Source organism: Ciconia boyciana, chromosome 11 (genome assembly GCF_034638445.1).
Source record: "Ciconia boyciana chromosome 11, ASM3463844v1, whole genome shotgun sequence".
In the NCBI taxonomy this organism is placed as follows: domain Eukaryota; kingdom Metazoa; phylum Chordata; class Aves; order Ciconiiformes; family Ciconiidae; genus Ciconia; species Ciconia boyciana.
The window spans coordinates 24,704,900-24,728,953 of NC_132944.1; the positions used below are offsets into that span (position 1 = coordinate 24,704,900).

Sequence of the window (24,054 nt, forward strand, 5' to 3'; positions counted from 1 at the left end):
CAGTATTAAGACATTGCATTTGATAATGAGTAGGAAGTCCATAACACAAATGGAGCACTGTGATTTATACACTCATGATCAGACCACTATGTTTTGCATTAGCTGCTATTTCTGACTACAGTCACAAGTGCATACAAGGATTCCCAATCTTCTTTCAAAGAGCAGATGATAAAATGCAGCAAAGTCTTCTGAAACTTCAGTGTGAAACAAGGATATAGAACAGGAAATACAAATCAGGAAACACAATCAGCATACTCATGACACTGTGGTCCACATATGTCATCTATCTCCTCTGGGGCCTCGTATTGTGTTATTTTTAATGTGAAATCCTTAGTATTTAAATAAGATAGGTGACACAAAATACAAATAAATTCATTAGAAATGTACAATGGACTGGACTGTGCAGAGAAAGACTACGGGAGAGTGGGTAAGCATTCACCCAGATCTACACACCTCACATCTCAACACCAGACCTCCAGTGATGTATAATTTGTTTATTTCTGCAGGCAAATACAAACTAGCTTTAAATCAAGTAGCTCAGGCTTCACAGTCAAGCTCATGACTAAATGCAAGCTGAATAAATAGTTCTGAAAAGCTGGAAAGTAGTTATACATCTACTCCATGCTGAGCTCTGGGCAGCCATGACTATGTTGCTCTAAGTATCAGAGCTAGCTTGTTTAAAGCAAGAATAAGATTGCCCACACAGCCTACAGTCATCCAGTTCACTACTTAACACCAAGAAAGGGCACAGTTCACAGCCAATTACAGATGCAGATATCTTGATTACTTTAAAAGAAGGGCAATGGAAAATGAGAAATACCAGCCTTAGATGGTGAGATCAGTAAACTTCGAATGGCAAGACTGGCTTTTTTCAAATTCCATATATAATGAGTGACCACACTTTACATACTTACATATATATAAACCCAGAATAAATACTGATTTCCTTGTACTGAAAACACAATTTGGTTTCGTTTTTCATTATTAACTTTTGCACTGTCATAAATGGGGTATGAGAACCGAACAAAAAGACTGCATTAACTGTCACAGTCTGATTCTCATCTTTTTTTTCAATTAGTAATTATAGCTATCAGTTTCTCTTGCAAATCTACTTTTGAAAATGTGTCTGCGTTATTCATTTTGACAGTGTCCCTTTAAGGCAAGGAATCAACTGCTCACTGTGGGGCCCTCTACCAAATAGTTTGTATGTATAATGGAAAACATAAAAATCTAAAAAGGCTATTGAATATGCAAATTATTCATGTGTATGTTTGTAGTACTTGGCTATATTTTATAAAGTAAACAAATAATTTTGCATTTTAGAATAGGAAATATAATATAATATGCAGGTCTTTACTGGAGATTAACTTAGTGTAAAGTTATGAATGTCGTACCATGAATAGGAGAAGTGGTAATACTTGTAACAGGAAATGATTTATCTGATTTACAAAGGGACATTTCATTACCTCAAAATATTCCAGATCTCATCAACCACCTTGTAATATTTTTTCTGATATCTGCATTTCATTTCCTGGAGTTACATATATACATATTATCAGATTAACATTTCTATTATGATTTCACTGATAGATAAATGTGGGAAACGTAGGTTCTTTTTGTTCTTTGAATAATACATAGCTAGTGTGAAACTTACGTTATACTTAATTCCTGTGGTGATGACCTAATTAAATCATATCTAAAACTTACCTTGGGTTTGAATGCAATCAGTTTCAAAACCATTTCAACAGTGAACACTCCTGTGAAAACCATATTCATAATGTCCATTGCATCATTAAAGAGCTTAGACTGTCCATAGTGCTGTGAATGAAAAATACAATACTTTTAAAAGTAAAGGCTTTAAAATATTAAGTGAAAGTAAGGCAGCCTAAGACAAAGTTGGTAAAAATGCAGCACAGGAAAACATTTTCTAGTAGTATTTATGATGCACACCTATATACATACAAGACTAGTTGAATATCTCTGGTCAAGAATGGAATTGTTTAAATCTATTCTGTTTAGGCACTAAGTGGAACAAAACTGTCATTCCTGTACATCCTAAGGGAATCTCCAGAGAGATGGTTTTGAGAAGAAAACTGTTCCCTCAAAAAAGGAGTATTAGGTAGCAGCAATTTCGCAAGTTTTATATGCTAGGTTTTAAAATTACATAACCTTGTGTCACACCTGCTTAGAAAGCCTGCAGTATGTTAGTCACAGAACAACATATATTGTGTAGGAGTGATATTTTTAAGAGGATACAGGGCATGCAAATTTATTGAATAATGTAGAATGGTTTTGTAAACTGAATTTGAACCATTCTTTTTCTTATCAAATTCTGAATTACTAGGGAAAAGAAAGAGACAACTTGGAAAAGTAGATAAGAGAAGTAGCTAGCGAAGAACTGCATACATAATGTAGAAAAATTAGAATAATAAAAATATATATACATGCAAAAAACCCCACACATGCAAAAAATACACACAGGTATATATAGATATACAGCTAATATAGGAAAACATGTTTGCGTGAGTTTTGCATTATCACACAAAACTAAAGTTGCTCCATATATTAACTTTTTACATTTCTGAAGAAGATATAGACACAGAGGATAGAAATATCACAGAATGGTTTGGGTTGGAAAGGACCTTTAAAGATCATCCAGTCCAATCCAACCAAATATGAAGTAGCACATATACAAAATGAACACAGAACAAGTACAGAAACTACACTGCTTAAAGGCACTGCATAGAAGAATATAGTAGATAAAAGAATCTAAGGGGTTGAGAGAAACGTTTGCTAACAAAATTAGACTTTATATTCTCTTCAGATTTTCTTGCACACAGATTATCTTTGGAACACACATATAATATAAATTAAATTACACTGCAGGTACAAAATAAAGCTCAAAGAGCTTGATTAGTTTAGGAAGACCTTTGTCAACATCAAGCTGTTTGAAACAATTTTACTTCAGAGCACTGATGAACAGATTAGAACATGTCACAGAAGAGTACTATGATTAGAGGTGGGTTTTTTTAAAATTTAACTTCATTAAAAAATACAGGTTGCCATAAATGCAAGCCGTTATATCACCCATTCCTTCCCTGCAATTTATGCCAACAGCTTCAAAAGAGCTTCTAGTTTTCCTACCTGCATAGCCAAGCAAAGTGTGTTCAGCATGATGAGGACAAACATGATGTATTCAAATCCAGTAGAATTCACCACATACCAGAACTTGTACTGGTAAGGATTTTTTGGAATATATCTACGAAGAGGACGTGCCTTCAAGGCATATTCTACACACTGACGCTGTAAAAGCAAATACATCAAAAATTGTCAGACTACACCTAACAGTTAATCAACTGATAATATAATTAATAAGTGCAAATTGTTAAATATCACTCTTAAAAACAGACAGTCTATCTACTTGATATAAGGGCTTTTTATTATTAAGTGTTAATAAAATAAACAAGTAGCTTACCAATCCTGACTTAGTTATTTACAACTGTACCTAATCGTATACACTACTCAGCCACATACAAAGAATCAAATAATGCTCATGGAAATTCTGAAGTGTTTCACCTTTATACAGTGTATTAGTATACAGTAGTATACTGCAGACTATAGGTATGTATATGTATAGTATATAGCATGACTATTAACAGCATGACTATTAATTCATCTATAAGTCTTGCTTTGTCTTTACTAAGTTTTCAACCACCAATGTAACTGCATAGCATAAAACCCAGAGTCAGCAAAATAAAAACTGAGAAAGAGTTATTCCTAATAGTTCAGTTAAATTGCCCTGCAAAATCACGTCACATGTGTAGGAACATCATGGATTCATCTCCTACTCTATTAGTGCCTGAAATCCTCATGCAGGCTGGGCCTTCCACTTGTCTTTTGAAGAATGCTTATAAAAGCTGACTGATGGGGCACAAAATGCAGAATGAATGCTGGCTAAAGTTTCATGCTTAACTTTGTTTAAATGAAGTGTGTTACAGTTGGACAAGAGTACCTGAAAAATCATGACTGGTGACTGATTAATTTCTCAGTCAAAGGATTAAACAGTAAAAAGGGACAGATTTTTTTTTTTTATTTGAATCTGAATATCCCCTGTGAATGTCTAAATAAATGGGGGGTGGGAGGGAGAGTAGAACATTTTGAACACTTTCAGACTATTCAGAACACAAAATTTATTTTCCTGTTCTTATTGTAAAACCTACCTCTGCCTGTGGATAAGCTGGCAAGTGCTGTATTCTTCTTAATGTGACACCAACAAGTGAGACACTAAGAAGCTAACAAGCTTAATGTAACACCTTTCACAACAAAAAGACTGATATGTCAGGCATACAGAAAGAGGAGCATAAAATGACCTGAATACCAGTTGATAGTATGTACTAATTCCATTTTTTTACCAAGATATGTGTTTGGTGCCCTCTTCTGACCCAAAGCAGAAAAGAAGCTCTTCGTGCATAAATAAAAAAGAATACTTTCAAAAGTTAAGAGTTCATTATTTATTTTAACCTGATTTTTGTCCAGCTCACAGTTCTTATACTCTTGTTCTCCCTGTTCTTGGAATGTAACAATCACAAAACCAACAAATATGTTCATCATAAAGAATGCAATAATGATGATATAGATGATGAAAAAAATGGAGATCTCCACTCTATAGTTGTATACAGGTCCTACATTCTCGCCGTTTGAATCAATGGCTTTGTATAACAGCCTGAAAAACAAACAAAATTTTATCTTTATTAGCATTAAAATGACAAAACAGAGTAAAATATGCAGACTCAGAGGACACATTTCAGAAATGGTCTGCTGTTTACTGTTTTTTCTAGTTATGGAGAGGGCTTACAAGCATATTGAAACCAGAAGAATCACACCACACAATGTTATATGCTTTTTTCCAAAAGAATCAAGGTAATGACCAGATGGTTGTATTCCCCCCCCCATAAAGCTATCCTCTAAGACTTTTTTCATTTAGGGAAATAGTGAGTAGTGGTTTACTCTTCCTGGCCCTCTCTATGCAGTGTACTATTGCCTGATTTTGTAGTAAAAGGTTTACTCAAAGGCCTAAAATTTTCATATTAGTATTAAAGGGCATCAATGGATACACATCTAAAAGGATTACTTCCATTAGAGCTAAAGAACAGCTCATTATAGCAAAAGTAGCTGAAAGATTAGGAATCAAACAATATAAAAAAACGTTTGCCCTTTATAGATACAGGTGAATGAAGAAATACAGGAAAAGTGCACAGATTCAGAAGGATAGTAAGTTTTTTCCTTCCTGCATTAATAAGTTTTTATACCATCACTTAAGACTGCTTTGTTGCCCAAAAATGCCTGGTAAATGATAAAGAACTGTTCTGGAAAATGTAACTGTGTTAACAATGCTGTGAGAACATGGAGAATTCACTCACGCTGGCCAGCCTTCAAAAGTGGATACTGTAAAAAGGGCCATCATAGCGGACAGAACATTATCAAAGTTGAAATCACTATTTTGCCAGACCCTCTCTTTGACCATTGGATTATCAACATCTCCATCTTTATAAACGATGTATATCCCTCTGTGGGAAAGAAACAAACTGTCATTAGTGAAATATTTAATTAGCCTCAGAGTTACTCAGTGCTCTATTAAAAACAGTTTATTTTACTCTCTCCCTAAGCTTGTTTTATTTCCTTGCTAGCCTGTGTTTTTCTGGTAGATTTAAAATGGTAATTCCAATTTACACAAACCTAAATGGCCTGACACATGCCTGCTCATATCTGCTACAGTTTAAATTATTCAAAATACAATGTGTCATTCTTAGATCAAAGATGTTCTCACCGGCATTCCTCAGGATTCTGTTTTGCCTCATCCGTGCACCTGTAGAATTTTCCCTAGATATAAAACAAAAAGCCATGACACAGGGCAGAATATGCAAAATAAACACATTTATACTATGATTGGTTCAGAATGGGACCAACCGAGTTCCAGCAGCAAGCCACCAAGAATTCAGCTCAGCTTTGCTTTCCTTGATGCAGTGAAAATTTTGAGTGTGCCTACTTACCTTGAACAGCTGCACTCCAATACAAGCAAACATGAACTGCAGCAGCGTAGTAACAATCATAATATTACCAATAGTTCTAATAGCCACAAAGACACATTGAACAACATGCTGGAAAGAAAGAAAGAAAATATATTTTAATACAACTTGTTACTTAGTACCACAGAATACATACCCTAAAAGTCTATTTTATCACGTTCAGATTATTTTTTAAAACTACTACCTCTGTGTTGTCAGTATTATACCTACTACCATAATTAAACTTGTTTTCTAAATTTGTCTATAAGTCTGTTGACATAGACCCATCAACATCAACTGACTAAAAATTACATAAGCATTATGGAAAAACGATTAAAATATTGCTCTGGCATGTTGGTTCACAGCAAGTATTACAGTCAAAATCTGCTCTCCATGGCATTGGTGTTCCTCCACATATAAAGTGCTGTAACTGTGGGCAGAACGTGGCCTAATATGTTTAATAATCAGGAACTCATTTATGTCCTTGCCCTGTGAACTCCTCCAGGCAACATTTCTTGTGCAAGAATTTTTAACCTGAGGCAGGACTGAAGAATCGGGCCAACAGAAATATAACTTAAAAAATAAAAATAAACACCTTAAGTCCTTTTGCTCTGTTTATTGCCCTTAGAGGCCTCAAGACTCTTAAAACTCTGAGGATCTTCACAACTGAGATAGCACTTGATCTAGGGGGGGAAAAAAAAGTTATTCTGTTACTTTTAAGGTAACTGATTCTATTACTAAGAATAACAATGTTCTTGCAACTTCCTTATACATGAAATTTCAAAAAAGTCTCAAAATAGATATACAAGATTTTTTAATATATACAAGATTATATACAAGATTATATATATAGAAATCTATATATAGAGAGATTTCTATATATACAAGATTTTTATATAAACAAGATTTCTAATATTAATAAAGGATCAATTAAAAAATAGTATCAATCTCATAAATACTATAAGAATGATTTCTGGAGCAACGTGGGAATTAATAGCTCAGAAGCTTGTCTGATACTGTAATGCAGTTAAGTTTGGTCAGGAGCAAAATAGTCCCCAAAGTATTTTTCAGTGTTCACAAGCTCTTTCAAAGACACTGTGTAAGTCCTGTAAATCAATGAATACCTTAATTTCCAACCAGCTGGAGATGAAAAGATCTCAAATGACTCACATTCTCTTTGTTCAAGTAGCTAGGACTGCATTTTGAGGAAGTAATAGCAGACAGCCTTTTAAAGAATATATTGTGAAACTGAAAGCTTGTGTAACAGGTATTCTAGTACAAGCAGAACACAAAGTGGGAAGCAGTTGGCTGACACCCAGTCCTTGCTCTTTTCTAAGTTACTAAGGGTTTCACAGATCATTTTAAGTGAGGCACAACTGCTCAGTGAATCAATAAGCATCTTCAGACTCTTTTATTATGTTTAGCCTGATCCAAACAAAGCAAAAAAAATCTCTTCACTAGCACTTACAGTCCTGATGAAGGTACAACTTCTCTCCCCTTCAAATACTGTCAAGTTACATATCCCAGTAGGTCATGCTGAAAGAGCAAGCTCATAGAACTAGATTGTAGATGTGGCAATACCACAAAAGATGGTATGTAAACCTCCTGAAGCTCCAGGAATTACTTGCTATACAATACAGTGTCACGGTGCTCTTGTTCTCTTGGTAATAGCAGGAAGTAGTAATTTCTTTCCAACCCGTATTAGTAATGAGTTACAACAGTCTCCATACAAAGCACTACCTCTTGCCAGTCCCACCCCTGAATATTGTGACTGCACACCCACAAACAATGGGGGAACAAAAGGAGCTGAAACACTGATTTCAGTATAAAACCCCAAAGCAAAAATAAATCATTCACATTATAAGTATACTATAAGTACTTACTGAATACCAAATGATACCAAAGAAACACCCACAACCAGCAAATCCAGCAAATTAAAATAATTCCTGCAGAAGGACCCTTTATGAAGGAATGCTCCAAAAGCTGTCATCTAAAAATAGAATTGTTACACATTTAGTATATATTCCCATTTATTCAAATTCACATTTAGGCTGTTTACAAGACACTTGCCTAGAGTGTGAATGCATACAATATTATCTCACTTTCCAAAAGCAATTCAGATACAAAACAATCTCAGTATGTATATTAAATCTTTCATTTAATCATAAAAATTCTGCTCAAGCAACACCAGAAAATGTGTTAATTGTTTCTGATGTCAACAAATGTTACATTTTGTGTAAGAACTGATTAGGCTGAGGTGATTACACTGAGGTGAATTGATTTGGCCTTTGTTAGAAAAATGACTACAAGAACCATAAAATTTCCATGCTTACTAAACTGTAAGGTCCAGATTCTGACTCCTAATCATTCATACTGTCTTGAGAATTGAAGGAGCTGAAAATGTATTGCAAAAACCTGAGAGTCAAATCCGGTACAGAACCAGCACAAGGCTGTCATAACGCAGCATTACACTGCTATTTGCCTTTGGCTCACAGGAGACATGTTAAGATCATGAGTGGGTATCTTGGAATAGCCTAGAACAACCCATAGATTTTGTATTATGTGTGGACACACGTGCCCAAGTTTTGCTGGTCCATGGGGAATATGAAACATTGCTCTCTCTACTGGACTTTCTCTTCATTTTTTGCTTTCTGTGCCTAGATTAAGATGAAAGAAGCACACAAAGGGTATCTTGTGAAGGAACCCGCATGCATCATTTGCAGGTTTCCTTAAGAGCCAGTGATAAAGGCTCCATTAATTATGGCTGCAGACAGAATCTGGGCAGATGTTCTCAGGTATTGTAAAGCTGAATTTGGCTCCTAAATCTATGGATTAGACCCTTACCATAACTGCTAGTAAGTACCAGTTAAAAAATGCATAGAGGAATCCAGTTAAGCCATTAGAAGCACAGAATCTGTGCTTGAGTAGAATTTTGCACGGGTTATTCCATAGTTATGGATTAAGACTGAAATGCTGAAACTAAAAACTTGAGATTAAAATAAGGATACCTTTGAAAAAATACCTAGTAGTCAGTTCAGGCACATGGATTCTAATTTCTACAGCCTTAAGGTCCTCTTAACATGACTTGAGTACTCTCAGCTACTCATTGTTTTCCACAGGTAAGAAAACTCAGTGCCAGCCAGAGAACATCTGATATTGACTGTGCATTTTAAACCTATTACTTTCTATTCTGTTCTGTTCCTCAAGATGGAGCGAAAAGGTTTTATTAGCTTTCCTCTTGCAGCAGACTATTACATCTTTCAAGACTGTTCCACAATGTAAAACAGAGCTACCATCAATGGGCATCTCAGTCTACTGTGTCACTACTTGTGTGCACAAACTTCCAGGCTTTTTGCATGAAAAACCATCAGCATCAGTGAAAGCTATATATCTGCAAAGGAATGCAAACTACAAAAGATGCTTTTTTCTTGGAAGCCCTTCTCTCCTTATTCTCATGTTAAATTCGCTTTTGTTGTAATCAAAATACTAAATGTCCCTCAAAACTAGAAGCATAAAAATCCTAAAGCTTTAACCTGTGCCATGACATGAGAGAGGTAATATAACTGTATTATACAATTTCCAATAAATTCCTAGCTCTTTTCACTTAGAGCTGTACAGAGTATGGCTAAACTCATTAAAATCAGTGGGAGTTGAACACTAAAATAACCTTGAATATCAAACCTACATCTATCTACAAATACTCATTTACACTGTAGTATGTTATCAGTTAGCAGCACACAAAGTTTCATGTAAAGACTCCCACAAAAGTAAAGACATATTGACCTAAAAATACAGGTGAAGTACGTATCTCCCCATCTTTATATGGAGGCTCATATTTCAATCACTACAAATCCCAGTGGAAGCATTTCACTAAAACTCTCTATAGCAAATCATTCTACCCTTCACACTGATCAAGTCCAAAGCAAAGCCTAGAGCAGATTTGAGGTGGTGAGTGCTGTCACACAGTCTTCAGTGGAGCAGATGCTGCAGGACACTCACTGAGCTGAGCGCCTGGGGCACCACCAGTGCTGCTCTTTTCCTGCTGCCTGTAATTCCACACCAGTGGGGAATGGTTTAAATGGTGTGGGATTAGCACAGCTGGGGCAAGGTTAAAAGCAGAAGGTCCTAACCTGACCCTTGCTCTGATGTTTTCACATTTCCCAAGTACTGCAAACGGGATGGTAAACTGGATTTCAGCGCCACATAGGGATTACGTAAGAGAATTCTTAAATGCTTTAAAATGATGTTGCGGCTTTTCTGTTACTCATATCCTCATGCATATACTCGACATCATATAATGTGGAAATCCTCATGTCTGCAAAGCAGTCAATAAGATAGAGCACACGGAGACTCTCCACATGCTGAGAATTATTCTGTTTTAATGCTTGTTTTTTGGACATTTACGAGTTTCTTCACTGCAGCTGGTAATATTGCCTCTGGTTAATTTAATTTCAGTTTCATATACTTTTTGCCTGGAAATTAAGGAATGCTAGTGTTACTGCAGGTCTAATCTTGAATGTACTCCTTGCAGAACAGACGCAGCTTCTGCACGACTTAGATACTGCGCAAAGCACAGCGCAAAACCCAGCACGGAAGACATGGAGGACTCCAGCCGTAAGCAAGCAAAGCCAGTGTCTGAGACATGTTAGTAAAGCATGCACGTGTGTCATGTTCTGGTTGTCCATTACATTTTTTATGGTACAACTTATTTTCCTTTGTAGATACATGTGAGTGCACTGCAGCACAGAGCTTCCTGCAGAAAGTGGACTCAGGAGCATCAACATTTTTTGCTATGATGTGGCTTCTTGTTTCTTTGTAATACTTTACAATGCCAGATTTCAGCAGCACAAGCTCTAGAGCTTCCTGCTTCCCCTGGATAACTCTTGAGTCACTCGGTGTCAAAATCTTTTGCAATTAGTAGGAATGTTGCTTGTCTTAACACACCCAGTTATGCCTCTCTGTGCCATGCTTTATAACTCTTCTGTCTCCTAGAGAAACACAATTGAACTGCAGGAGCTATACAACCTGCTGCTCAGAGCATGTGGAAGTTTACCGACTCTCTTCTGCCACAGAAATGGTGGTAATGTATTTTGTATGTCTTCTCAAATTCAGAGTTGGGAACTAGTTTGATCTAATGCTACAGTTCTTTTCAGTGCTTCATTCTTTCCTTTAGTTTGGCCTTTCTCTAGCAGTGAAAAAACTGGTTATTTATTTCAGAATGCTACAAATTTTATAAGATTAATCAATTCTATAGAAAGCTCCTCAATGCTGAAAATAAGAAACAAGTGGATAAATGTAAGTCTGGGAGAATATTTGCAAGCATAAAAATAGTCTACTACTTACAGTACAGCTTATCTTGTAAACAGCCCAAATATTGCATCAGTTAGTATTAATCAAATCACATTGTGAAGAGTACGCACAGCAATATGAGCAAAAGCTGGGAGAAGAGATTTTGTTAAGCTTAATCTTTAACTGGAAATGCAAAGTTTATGTACAGATTCTTAGCGTACCAGAAATTTTTAAGTGTATAGGTCAGGGTTACTCAACCAAAAACTCATGGTGAATATGCATAGCATGAAACTTTTAGGAATCGTGTGTAAATCTCTGAAAAAATATTTCACAAATTCCCACCAAAAATTTTGATTTCTTTGTTCAGCATTTTCGTATGTGTGAACCTAATCCTCAGTTATACGGCTTCTTTGCCAGAAGAAGACTCATACATCTAAAATCTGAGTAACCTCAATGGACATTCTTAATAATCAGTACACAAACTATACATTAAAATGCCAATTTTTGACTCATGCATGGGTAATACATTTAAGCAAGCATATTTATGCCTTTCTGTGTATTTAAATGTATGCCCAAGATAAATGCAAAGTATCTTAGTATATAGATAGACAAATGCAAGATATCTTGCAAGTCCTATTGCAAGAAAATAGTTATCTACTATTTTAGCTCTGTGAATATAGCTCAGCAAAAGAAATGAGAAATTACATGCTCCCTCCTTAAAAGACTGATTATCTCTTTTGGAAACGTCAGACCAAGGAGAAGGAAAAGCTCATGCGCAGTGAATTATTTTTCCCTTTTCTGACAGCTGTAAGTTTAAAAATGGTAAAAAATGAATTATTAAATTGATGTAATGACAAAAAATCATCTTCTTCATGCACCCAATGGTAAAAAATAACCAATCAAAACTATGAGGAACTGTCAAATAAAAAAATCCTCTGGTTTAAAAAAAGTTTAGCTTTGATCGCTTAGAGAAAAGGTGAAGAACACTTCAAGTGCCTTTTCTTGGCAGGTGACACACAAGGAAAATCCTTTTAAACAAACTTCCTTTAAAAACCTGTTACCTTCAAAATGATCTCAAATGTAAACATACTAGTGAAGACATAATCTGCATACCCTAGGATCTGGAAGGTAAACAAAAAGTTACAAACATTATTGCTAAAGCTGCTTTTGAGCTAACAAGGATCAATTAACAATGCATTACCTTTAACAGGATTTCAACAGTAAAGATGGCTGTGAAAGCATAGTCAAAGTAACCAAGTATCTGCAAGGTATAATATGTGCCACAGTAAGAAATCCATCTATTAATAAATTTTTACAATTTAGACCACATGCACAACACCACCTGAATTAATCTAAGTAGGCAGATGGGGAATTTAGACAAAGTAGTTTAAAATTCCAGCTATTGTGCAACCATTTTTATTTACTCAAAAATTTATCAGATGCCACTGTGCTTAGATAGTAGATTTCACCCCTAAAGAGTTAACAGGACCCAATAAGCAACACTTTCTTTCAATTCAGACTTTCCTCTATCAGCTTTCACAGGTACTTTCAGCCTTTAGCAGAGATACAGAATCTTACACAAAGAATAAATACTTATTAATAATGTCTTTTTTTTTTTTACCAAAGTATCGCATCAAAAAATAAAACTTCAATGGATGCTTCTAGATTGCACATCATTCTACATTCTGCTACATTATATTGTTCCTGTGTAGACTGGGCTAGAGTGTAACAAAGCAAATTAACTAATAACTAAATTACTTAAAATCATCACTACAACTCTTTTTTCTTGAACTTGGAAGATACAGCAGTGATTTATTTGTAGGAAATTTAAAAGAACCCACAACAGTTGCATAGTGATATGCAAACTTCTTGAAAGACTGTGGATGTGATATTGACCTCACTGCTGTCGACAGAAACACTGCCATATTTTTCACTACAACCAAGATTTCACCCTTTCAAGGTGGCCATATTACTAGCACCTAATTTAGCGACTGACATGCACTGCAATAGGGTACTAGTTTAGTTTCAAGGATCCGGCAGTCCAGCTAGCAAACAGTTGTGCACAGAAACATGTTGCCTGTGGCTCAGCAACTAATAAAATGGCAAGGAGAAATAAAATAAAGAGACAACACAAAAAGACAGTATTCCTATTAGATCATATAAAAGGAAATAATTTTTTTGCCCATGTTCAGTTGAAGATTACATCCTTCTGTCCCTTGCTGTGGCTGAAAAAATAGGCAAATATTAAAGCCATTCAACAAAGAGTAATCAGTAAGGAATTCATTCTAGCAGCTGAAAGAAAATATTTAATGGTGTTCCAGTTTGTAAACTTTCATTCCCTTGCCAAGCTGGCTGGTTGAAGGAACATGATCATTCAAGGTAGTAACAAGAAAAATATGCAGGCCTGGTGCATTTGTGAATATGTACAACAAGAGGGCAATGCCTTCTCGAAATCACTCATGCATTTCACCTGTCTGTGTCCCAAATAGGAATAATCCTTTCAGTTACCACCACTCTCCAGTTACATTTTCCTAGCACTCCTCTAGTTACAAAAACAATTATGAGCCCTTCAAACCATTTCTACAATAACAATTTCAGTATTGCCCACCAGCTCTCTTTTTCTTATCCATTAGTGTGATTTATTCATAAGATTGCACTTGTCCGGTTTCATAGATGTGGGAAGCACACAGCTCTACTGAATAAATAGTACACAAAGAGTGTCTTCGTGCTTTGATCTCTTTTCACCTTTGAAGAAAGGTTTAACTTTTTGGTTTTTACTGATGTTACTGAAAAAATGTTCAGACAATGTCAACAGCCAAACGAGGACTTTCAGAGGCTGCATCTACACTAGCAGGAACTAAAGAGATACAACATCTACTGACCTAGTAGGACCATCTTTCCTGTAAGAGGTAGAAGAGTTTCTCTAACTCCATGGCAATCTCTACAGATCAATTTATACCTAAGACAGGAGAGGCCTGGAAGTTCTGTCAAAGCATCCCAAAAGTCCCCACAGGCTTACCAAGTTGCATCATCTGAGCTATTTCATACCTAATCTAAAGCGTGCACAACTCACAATAACATCAGAGGCTTGCTTCACCACTAATACAAGTGCAACAAGTGTAAGACAAACATTAGTGGTCATGAGAGTGGATTTGTTTCATTTCTCTGTCTAACAATTGTGCATTTGAATAACAAGTAAGTCTTCTCCTATATTAAGAACTTAAAATGGGGGATTCAGGAATTTGTTTTAGGAGAACACAGATATTTACTTACCACATAAACTACACTTTTATCGAATAATAGAGACATTTCTGAAATTAATATTCTTACATATAGTTTTTTTCTACAAGTATATCTAAAAAAGGATGCAGAAACACTTCCAAATTTTCAGGTTTGTATATAGGCTGAAATGGCATTTGACTCTGAATCAAGGCAAGAGCTGGGCATGCTCTGATCCCCATCTTACATGTGAATTTAGAAAAAAGTGAAACTTGTTTAGTTTCTGATTTGGCCAAAAGGAATCCAAGGATCTTCAGGTCTGATGTGGTGGTACTCAAACTCATTAGTGTGGCCACACCAGCTTCTTTGAAAGAAGAGGTAATATCCTTACGAATGCATGCACTCACTAACAGAGTGATACTCTGAGTTCCCCAAGACCATATAATAGACACAATGAAGGAGAAGAGACGACAGGTCAGAGTCTATTCCCAACATGTTATAAACAGTGATAATTTTAACTGGCATTTTTAAATCAGTGTCAAACACTGAGAGGCACTAAGAGTGATTCAGGAAATGCATATCAGGTACACCAGCTGAAAATTATGAAAACATATGAAAATTATAAAGATTATGCTCAGCTTGAACATATTTTATTCTGATATATTAATAGCCAACAAAGGAAAAACATTATCTACATAATAAATTGTTCTAATACGTATGATGTTCCATCAATAAAGTTACTTGTCTTTAAAGATTTATGTTTTTTAAAGCAAAAAAATATAAATGTATGACTTGAAAAAGGAAAAGGAAAATTTATTAACCTGAAAATTAAAAACCAGGCACTAGTCCTAAAGGATTGTTATCCTGTGAGGACATATTTATCTTCAGACATAAAAATTAGGGGCTTACATTATTTCGAAAAGAGTGGCTGCGAATTGGATCTTCTGCTGCTAGGGAAACACTGCTCAGCATGATGAAGACAAGGATGAGATTGGTAAAGATGTGGTGATTGATGAGTCTGTGGCATCCCACTCGTATTCTGAAGAAGAGATACAAAAATATACCATGTGTGCAAACAGAATTCAGCAGATGGCTAATATACAACAAGTTTTCTATGACTGACAACGCTGACAGAACAGAGCAACCATCAGCAGCTAAAAGCGGTGCAAATGCTGTAGTTATAGCTCTGATTTCTAAAAATGTAAATAAATTCAAAATCCCATCCACCTGTAGTGAAGATGCACTTATTGAAGGAATCAGAGAGGATTTCCCAGCTCCTGTTGGTTTTCAATGGGTTATGAATGCGACTGCAAGTTCCAGTGTTTATACCACCGTGTGCGTACAGAGGCCAATGTCAAAGGGACCAACGCTAGATAATAAGTCATTTCAGATCCCCAGTTTGATTTGATTCTTATTAAAGCTGTCAAAAATACTCATATGGTGAGATGTGGCTTAGACTGCAGATCTCATTGTGCTACTTAGAGACTCAAGCCAAATCAGAATCTCCTGTGAAGATTTTCTTATGGAATTAGGACAAGTGGGTGTTGAAGATTACAGAGCTGCTAAGTTTCAGCCACATAACATGAAGTGGAACTGTACATACGCTTAGAGTCACTGAGCCCAAGGTTATTACAAATGCTATTGAGCACCTTGGTAGAGTAGGTCCGGGATTAAACTGGCAAAAAGGCAGGATCAGGTTCGTAACTGACTAACACTGAAGTTGTCTAAATTCTGCTGAAGAATCAGAAGGTTCCTGGGGAAAATTTGTGCTCCTGTTATTAAGTCAATGATTTGAGTATAGTGTATCTTAGTTAAGTAAGATGGCCATTTTGGCCTGAGGATAAGTAGCATTAGTTGAGGCCAAAAGCAATTTGACATGTTCAACACACCTTATGTTTTTGCATTCAGCATATGTGTTCTTAAAATTACTAGTTTAAATATCTGTCTTTCCAGTTTGTTTGAAAATTCTGAAGAGTTTTAGACAACCCATGCAATGAACAAGATACAAGCCCAAAACATTGTATCTTGATCATCACACCATCTTCTAAACTTAATTGTGATGATCTCTACCATTGAGAAGACAGCATTCTCCCGTGCCAAATAACTCTTGAGCTCCCTTCTAAGACTGCTCATGAAATTACTATATATAAATGTAAAGGCAATGTTCAGTCTGTAGGAACTGATTTTAGTTCACTTGTTCACTTCCATCCAACAACCAGTAATGACTTTTACTGACTACTGAAGCTTGCTTTCTTCATCAGTGTAGAACTTCAAATGCTCTGGAGTTAGACTGAGCGATGAAAGATTCCAATTCCCCCCAAAATCCAACTGTTATTGGTCTTGATTTTTTAAATCATTTCAAATAATCTTCAGTGTTTGCTTGAATCTGGGAAAATGCTGTTACCCCAAGAGGAATATATACATCCTTTCTCCTTCTTTTCTCTTTTTCTCCTCTTTTTTTCTCTTCTCCCTCCTCACCTGTATTGCTCCACAAGGGTTCCTAGGGTTGCCAGGATTCCTGTCTCATGTAGAAGATGCTCAGATCTTATTTCACACCTTTTATATCCAGTGACTAACATAATAAATAGCTAATATACATTAAAGGGTACTTTTCAGACATGTGCAGACTTGACAGACTATACATACAAAACGCTATTATCTTCAACAGTGGGAAGCAAATTAATATATTTGTCAAATTCTTTCAATTTGCCAAGTCATTCAGAAAATTTTAGGAGAGAAGCCAATCTCTCTCCTGCTGAAGATACAGGAGTTCTATTCCTAACCTCACTGGAAGGAGGCCTGTTCCTTCACTGCTAAACCTTGATGGACTAAAACAGTATTTTTCAAAGTTATATTTACGGATTGGTGCTGCTGAAAATGAAGAAGGCACTCCCTTCAGGGATCGGTGTTATCTTCTCCTTCATATTTAGTTCTGATATTCTACGGGGACGTGGGCCTGCTGGTACCTCTGGTTCATCCTCCTCATCTTCTTCATCTTCACCTACTTTAAATTAAACACTTTTTTACTATAAAATAAAAAACATTGAGGTTTTGTTCATAACAATATAAAAGCATGGCTTGTATTAAAATATATATGGCTTACAGGAAATACATATTCACAGCATGGCTTTAAAAATCTATGAATCAATATATGAACATCCATCTAGTTCTCATGAGCTTATATACTTATTTATGTGCGTATATGGGTGTGTGCATAAGTGCCCTGAGTGCACTAATAGGCTTTACTGGCCCTGACCAGCCTCATCTAGGGTCTCCACTCACACTCCCTGCACATGGGCTCTGGAGCCCCACTTAAGCTCAGCCCCTGACCATCAGTCCATGCCTGAGCTGACCACTGAGTCCACTGGCTGAGCACTGAGCGCTCTAAAGGCAGGGCAGATTTCTGTAACAGGCATCCAGACAATCAGACAGAACTGATTTTTAGATAAGTATGTTCATTGGACTGGAAGAAGCTAAGACAAAAGTGAACAAACATCATCAGCCCTGGAATGTCCTTTTTTGCTAAATGTTTCAGAAAAGTTTAGAATTTGCTCTTACATCCAGATAGTATTACTACAGCAGTCTTCAGGCTCACAATATTAACCCTCATATGCTGTTTGTACTGTCTAGGAAGCTGCAGGAAAAGGTAATACTTGGCAGCTTACAGGCCCATTTATCTACTGACAACAGAGCACAACTTCACCAACTTCAAAGGAATTGATTCAGTGTTCAGCAAGAGCAAGTTTAGGATATTTTAGCAAACAAACTTAAATTGTGTTTGTCTTCTGGCTGGTATTCACATACCTGGTACATCACAGGGTGGATAGGGATCTTTATCCTCATCGTCTCCTTCTCCATATTCAGCAATTGTCACCTACAGCAATGAAAGGGATGCACAAGAAGAAAAATAAATTTAAATATAGCTTGGAGTATAAAGTTCAACAGAAAGCAAACCAAATAAGCCTCTGAAGTCAGGGAAGTGATCCCTATGCTTAGTCTGAGTTTTCTGAAACAGGGTTACTCTGAGAACAGAGGACAGCTGACAGTTTAATACATATTTTTTAAAAATGATTTTTCTATAGTATCCACATTCTTCTGGCTGTGTAGATCACAATGAGAATATAACCAACAGGCTTTGGTAAAAATTAGCAAGAATGTTTGAACATTCTACTAAGAGTTTATCATTCACTAATCTCTTCCACTGGACTTAACAGGAAAAATACCTACAGGGATCCTAAAATAACGTCAAATTTTTCTAACATTAACTATGTTATGCTCTAAGTGCTTTTCCTTCTCAGGATATCCTGAATTAAGAGATTTTGTAAGAATGCAAAGCATCAGAACTAAGTTTCCTTTGCCTGGAGAAAAATGTAGGGATGATGGGTTCATCAAAGAAATTGTACAATTCACAGTAGTCTTGAAAAGTACTCCCTAGCAAAATTAGTAAAACTGCTTCTTAGAAAATACACAATTTTTAGAATAAACACCTTACTATCCTTGGGCTTCTTTTGGTCACCTTCTGACTTCTCACTTTTTTTATTTTCCAGACTCTCTTTTCTACAAAACAATACAATAACAATTACAAAGCACGTCATGTAAAGACAGAAGATTTTAAGTGAACTATACCCATTCTATGAAAAGTTAAGAGAGCATACCTAAAACCATATAGTAAAGTATTTAAAATTATTTGCACAGCTGCAGGTGTCAGGGCAATAAAAGCTATTGCATTTGAATGCAATGATCCATTTAAAAGATTATAATTTTGAATATAATTCCAGAAGCTAATCCCTAAAAAATTCGATGCATGATCATTACTCCTTTCTAGAGGGATAAACTGTGCCCTTGGACTCATACAAACAACTTGCATTGACTTCAATAGGCCTGCACGGATTTCAAAGAGAGATTTTCTTCTTGTCTATATAGGGCTTAGAGAACTGATTCCACAGGGAGCTGTGCACTGGCAACAACAGATACATTCTTGTTCTAATTGCACAATAAATCCTACCGTTGCAATGTTTAAGTATCAGCTGGCTTAGCATTATGTCCTTAATTCACCCCATTTTCCCAACTAGTACCCAACTTTTATCTAAAATCATACTAATTGGGTCTTATTTTAATGTCTAGGTAAACTCTTTCATTTTTTTCCTGAGTCCAATAAATTTTGAAGATGGTAAAGACATTTATATAAAGTAAAGAAAATCCTTATGAAAGAATTCAGTACCCTACTCCTTCCCTCTCCTGCTTATTCAACATGCCCATGCTATTTTACCTCGCATTCTTTTTCCTTTCCTTTTCTTCAGCTTCTTCTTTCTGAGCTGTATTTAGACTTTCAGCATCTGCCAAGTTATCCACAGCAATGGCCAAGAAGACATTTAGCAAGATATCTATTTCAAATAATTTTAAGGACATTATGCCTTACTATACTTGTTTGGTTTATTATCAGCCTAAACACGGACAATGTGAGAGATACAAAACTCATGTTCCCAACCCACAGCGTAGAGATTTGTGATGCTGGAGTGTAGTGCAAATAACACTCATTTAATGGACTAGATTAATACTGGGTGTAAAATGAGATCCATTAAGGTCACTGATTTAAAAATACCAGAATACTTGATGTATTTTTTAAAGAAATGAAATTCAACTTTATGCTAGCCTGAGCAAGTCTCAAACATGAAACACTGTCTATTAAAAGTGAAGACTGTTCAGGCATTTTGAAAAATTTATTTTTATAATGCATTATATTCTGTGTCTACAACAATCTGTATCAAATTCTGTACTTCACTCCATATCAGTTAAGTACAAATACTGATACAAGTACCATATAGTACAGAAAATAGAATGGTTTTGCCCTTTTATCACCTCCTGACCTTTTAAGAACTTCTGAGACTGGCACTAGTTTCTGTTGCTACATGGAGCCAACGAAGTATTTCCAGTACACTGAAGGCAGGGAAGGGGAATGCTTCAGCAGACTTAATCCTAACTGACTCAATATTTCTCCATGCAGATTTCCCTCACCTGGTCCCTGCACTATACAGTGGATCACTGGCTCCACTGTCAGCGTGTGCCAGAATTAACAGGGCTATTAACAGCATCAAAGCGATGAACGGGAAATTACTGCCATAGAGATCAGGCCACATCCATGCATTTTCAGGGGGAGAGATGTCAAATAGAGACAAGCAGGTAGAATAAGGCTGTTTTCCCACTGAAGGAAGAAAGAAAAAATTCTGTGTCTTCTGCCACTGTGGTGGCAGGAGCTAGACTCTGAGATCACTGGAGTCTCATTCACTAGGGAACGGGTGTACAAAGAAAAGCCTGTTTGAAGGACTTGGCACATGCAGAAAGTGCTTGCATGTCCATTGCAATTTACTCCCTCCTAGAGAAATTTTGCATATGTCCCTGGCACACAGCCCCATTTGGAGATGTTTCCAGTAAGTGCAAAGGATACAGTTACCACAGATGAAGAGGATAATGAAATATATACAGACTATCATGCCTGACGATGATGGGCCACCATATGCCATTATGCCATCATACATAACAGCATTCCAGTCTTCACCTGTTAGAATCTAAGAAGCAGATACATTATTAGTAAGTCAACATCAAAAAGAACAATAGAGAAATACGTTTCCTCTGACCACAATACACAATAAGCTAACCTTCTGTACACATAAAGCAATACCATAATCTTTTAAAGCATTGTTGTAAAACTTCCATTTAAATAAGCATCTCCTGAAAGCTTGGGTTTAACTCTACTGGCTTTTATTTTATGCTACGCATTTACATCACTGAACTTCAAAGGCAAAAACGATAAAAATAGAAGCCTATAATTTTATTGATTTTGGCACCCAAAAGTAAGACCCCTGATTTTCAGTAATGCCATACACGTAGCAACACCCACAAATGTTCATCACCCTTGAAAATCAAGTTAGTATATGTTTGAAGGTTCTCCTTTTTTTTGAAATAGCGGCCACAAAGCTTTTCTAGCGTATGCCATTTGTTAGTCCTGCAAATTGGTCTACCCAGTTTCAGTTTTAATGGGGACTGGCCACCTTATCATAAATTATGCAATACATGTACCACACACATACACTACTGTTACAGCTTTTGAAATGGTAGCTATTTTAAACTGAAAGGAGTTCAATGCTGTGGGAGAATTACATGATTTTCTTATTGGCTATTGTTTCACATAATTTCAAAGAAGTATAAAAGAATTTTACAGAAATCTGTTGATTAGTTATATGGATAGTTTTATGTTGCCGATAGTTGCCAATGAGGCAACTCCACTTTTCCTGTACTAGGACAAAAATTCTGAGTATTACAATGCAGGTTATAGGGGCACTTTATATATTTCTAAGTAACTTCTTAAAAATTATCAGTTCTATCCTGAGAAAACATGTAATACTGACTCTCCTTCCAAGTAATTAAGTGGTTGTTCAAAAAATTATATGCGTGCCGATTTCTGAAATTCATTTTTGGAGAGCTAAACTTATCCAACTGATTTTCATAGTTGTTGAGCACCCAACAGGTTGGTTGCTCCTGAATGTATTCTGAAACTGAAGAAGCCTCATTCCTTTGAAAATGAGGCAGCCTAAAATCTGAATAAAATCCAACTCAGCTGAGTTTGAAAGTACAGCCTTAACTTTTTAAAGGGGCAATGTCAGGTCAAATGTGGACACTTTTCCTCTTAAGGAAATTTCTCATTAAGATTTCCTTATGTTAAAATGACATGGAAAGATTTTTTGCTTGCTCTGGGCAGCCACCAGATGAAAATTCTACCAAAGAGATAGAGCGTTCACACAAACTTGAGTCTTGCAGGGTCAGCTTTAAGCACTCACCTACAATGTCTGAAACCAAACACTGTGGTAATGTGCAAAGCTGAATGTGAAAATGGCTAGAAAGATGAAACCAATTAGCCTAATTCGAGTATCCAAATTGGGAAAAATGAAAAAAAGGATCATAAAATACTGAAAAGTAAACCGTAAGTATGGCTCTATCTTTTCACAAGTAACAGACAAGTTGCTTTAAAATTTTAAGAAACCTGACAGTGTCTCTTTAAAGAAATTCATACTTATTTTTATATTATAGTAAGTGATACGAGCCATATGCAAATATGCACTGTTACAATGCTCATTTTTTCCTGCTTGGGAATAGCTGAACTTTTATATAGTTAATGAGGTTAAAGAAAACAATTTTATTAAAATAAAAATAGCATTCCACCTCTTTTTCTAGTCATGTATTTGATGGACGAAGATTTCATTTTGTGAAGTAATATGACAGCTATGTTGCATAGATAGATCAAATAAGACATGAAACAAATGGTACAAATGGTGCAGAGTTACCAGAGTACTGAACTTAATGAGCAGAATGCTACTTAAAGTAAACTGAATAAACAGTATTTGTGATTCTATTTTCAGGCAACATGATCACTTAAACAGTTTTGCTGATCATCAAAGGTAAAATGTTTCATACAGGATGAAAGAAAGTTACCTGGAATACAGTTAAAAGAGCTTGTGGAAAATTATCGAAGGTGCTCCGTTTTGTTTGAGTTTCATCAAAATTAAATTTGCCTCCAAACAGCTGCATTCCAAGCAACGAGAAGATTATGATGAAGAGGAAAAGCAGAAGCAACAGTGAAGCAATGGACTTCATTGAGTTTAACAAGGATGCTACCAAGTTGCTCAGGGATGCCCAGTGCCTATAAATTAAAATGCGTGTGTTAACACACACCAAAAAAAACCCCAAACCAAACAGTAAAAGAGCAGCGCATGATGAAGTATTACAAAAGAACTGCTGATCGCCTTCAGCTACCCCTAAAGTTAGCAGTATTAATTAATCTTACCTTGTTACTTTAAAAATACGCAGGAGACGAACACAGCGAAACACTGAAATTCCAAGGGGTGACATAATTTCCAACTCCACCAAAATGGTTTCAACAATGCCACCACAAACAACGAAGCAATCAAAGCGGTTAAAAAGGGAAACAAAATAAGCCTGTAGGCCCAAGCTGTACATCTTTACTAACATTTCACAGGTGAATAAAGCCAGAAGAACTTTATTTGCGATATCTGGAACAAAACATTTAAAAAAAAAAAAAAAAAGACATTCCTGAATTGTCTCATAGATTCCATTTTTATTTTAACATATTAGTACTATACTTTCTATACTAGTTCGCAGCCTTTCGCTTAAGAAGGAAGTACTGTTTTTTTATGTTGGGCTGTATTTGATGCCTAAGTGGCAAAAGTTACACAAGGATGTAAAGCTTCCTGCCACCTATAAACTATTCATCTTTCCAATCCATTGTGCAGTTCATGGCTGCTCACCTCACAGCTTGAGTCCACACTGTAACTTAAGCAACACATCCCACAGCATGTTCTGCTGTGCCAGTTACCATTTCCTTCCTCATTTTTCAAGCACGGTTTAACAATAAAAGTACAGGTATTTACAATTTAGTATTGTCAGTTTTTTGCTGGTATGCCATTAA

General features: G+C 36.1%; 1 protein-coding gene across 1 annotated transcript in view; it reads right to left on the reverse strand.

Annotated features, from left to right (window-relative positions):
• Nucleotides 1–24,054, reverse strand: part of CACNA1D (calcium voltage-gated channel subunit alpha1 D) — a 192,838-nt gene that overhangs the window by 54,218 nt on the left and 114,566 nt on the right. Inside the window, exons 13-29 of the mRNA XM_072875921.1 lie at nt 23,413–23,638; nt 23,061–23,268; nt 21,019–21,139; nt 19,843–19,957; nt 19,061–19,130; nt 18,378–18,447; nt 17,433–17,577; nt 15,483–15,612; nt 12,556–12,615; nt 7,949–8,055; nt 6,661–6,748; nt 6,051–6,158; nt 5,828–5,880; nt 5,421–5,567; nt 4,522–4,723; nt 3,145–3,303; nt 1,708–1,818 (exon numbers count right to left, since the gene is read on the reverse strand). Of these exons, the coding sequence (XP_072732022.1) occupies nt 1,708–1,818; nt 3,145–3,303; nt 4,522–4,723; nt 5,421–5,567; nt 5,828–5,880; nt 6,051–6,158; nt 6,661–6,748; nt 7,949–8,055; nt 12,556–12,615; nt 15,483–15,612; nt 17,433–17,577; nt 18,378–18,447; nt 19,061–19,130; nt 19,843–19,957; nt 21,019–21,139; nt 23,061–23,268; nt 23,413–23,638 (2,120 nt within the window). The remainder of the gene's footprint in view (nt 1–1,707; nt 1,819–3,144; nt 3,304–4,521; nt 4,724–5,420; nt 5,568–5,827; nt 5,881–6,050; nt 6,159–6,660; nt 6,749–7,948; nt 8,056–12,555; nt 12,616–15,482; nt 15,613–17,432; nt 17,578–18,377; nt 18,448–19,060; nt 19,131–19,842; nt 19,958–21,018; nt 21,140–23,060; nt 23,269–23,412; nt 23,639–24,054) is intronic.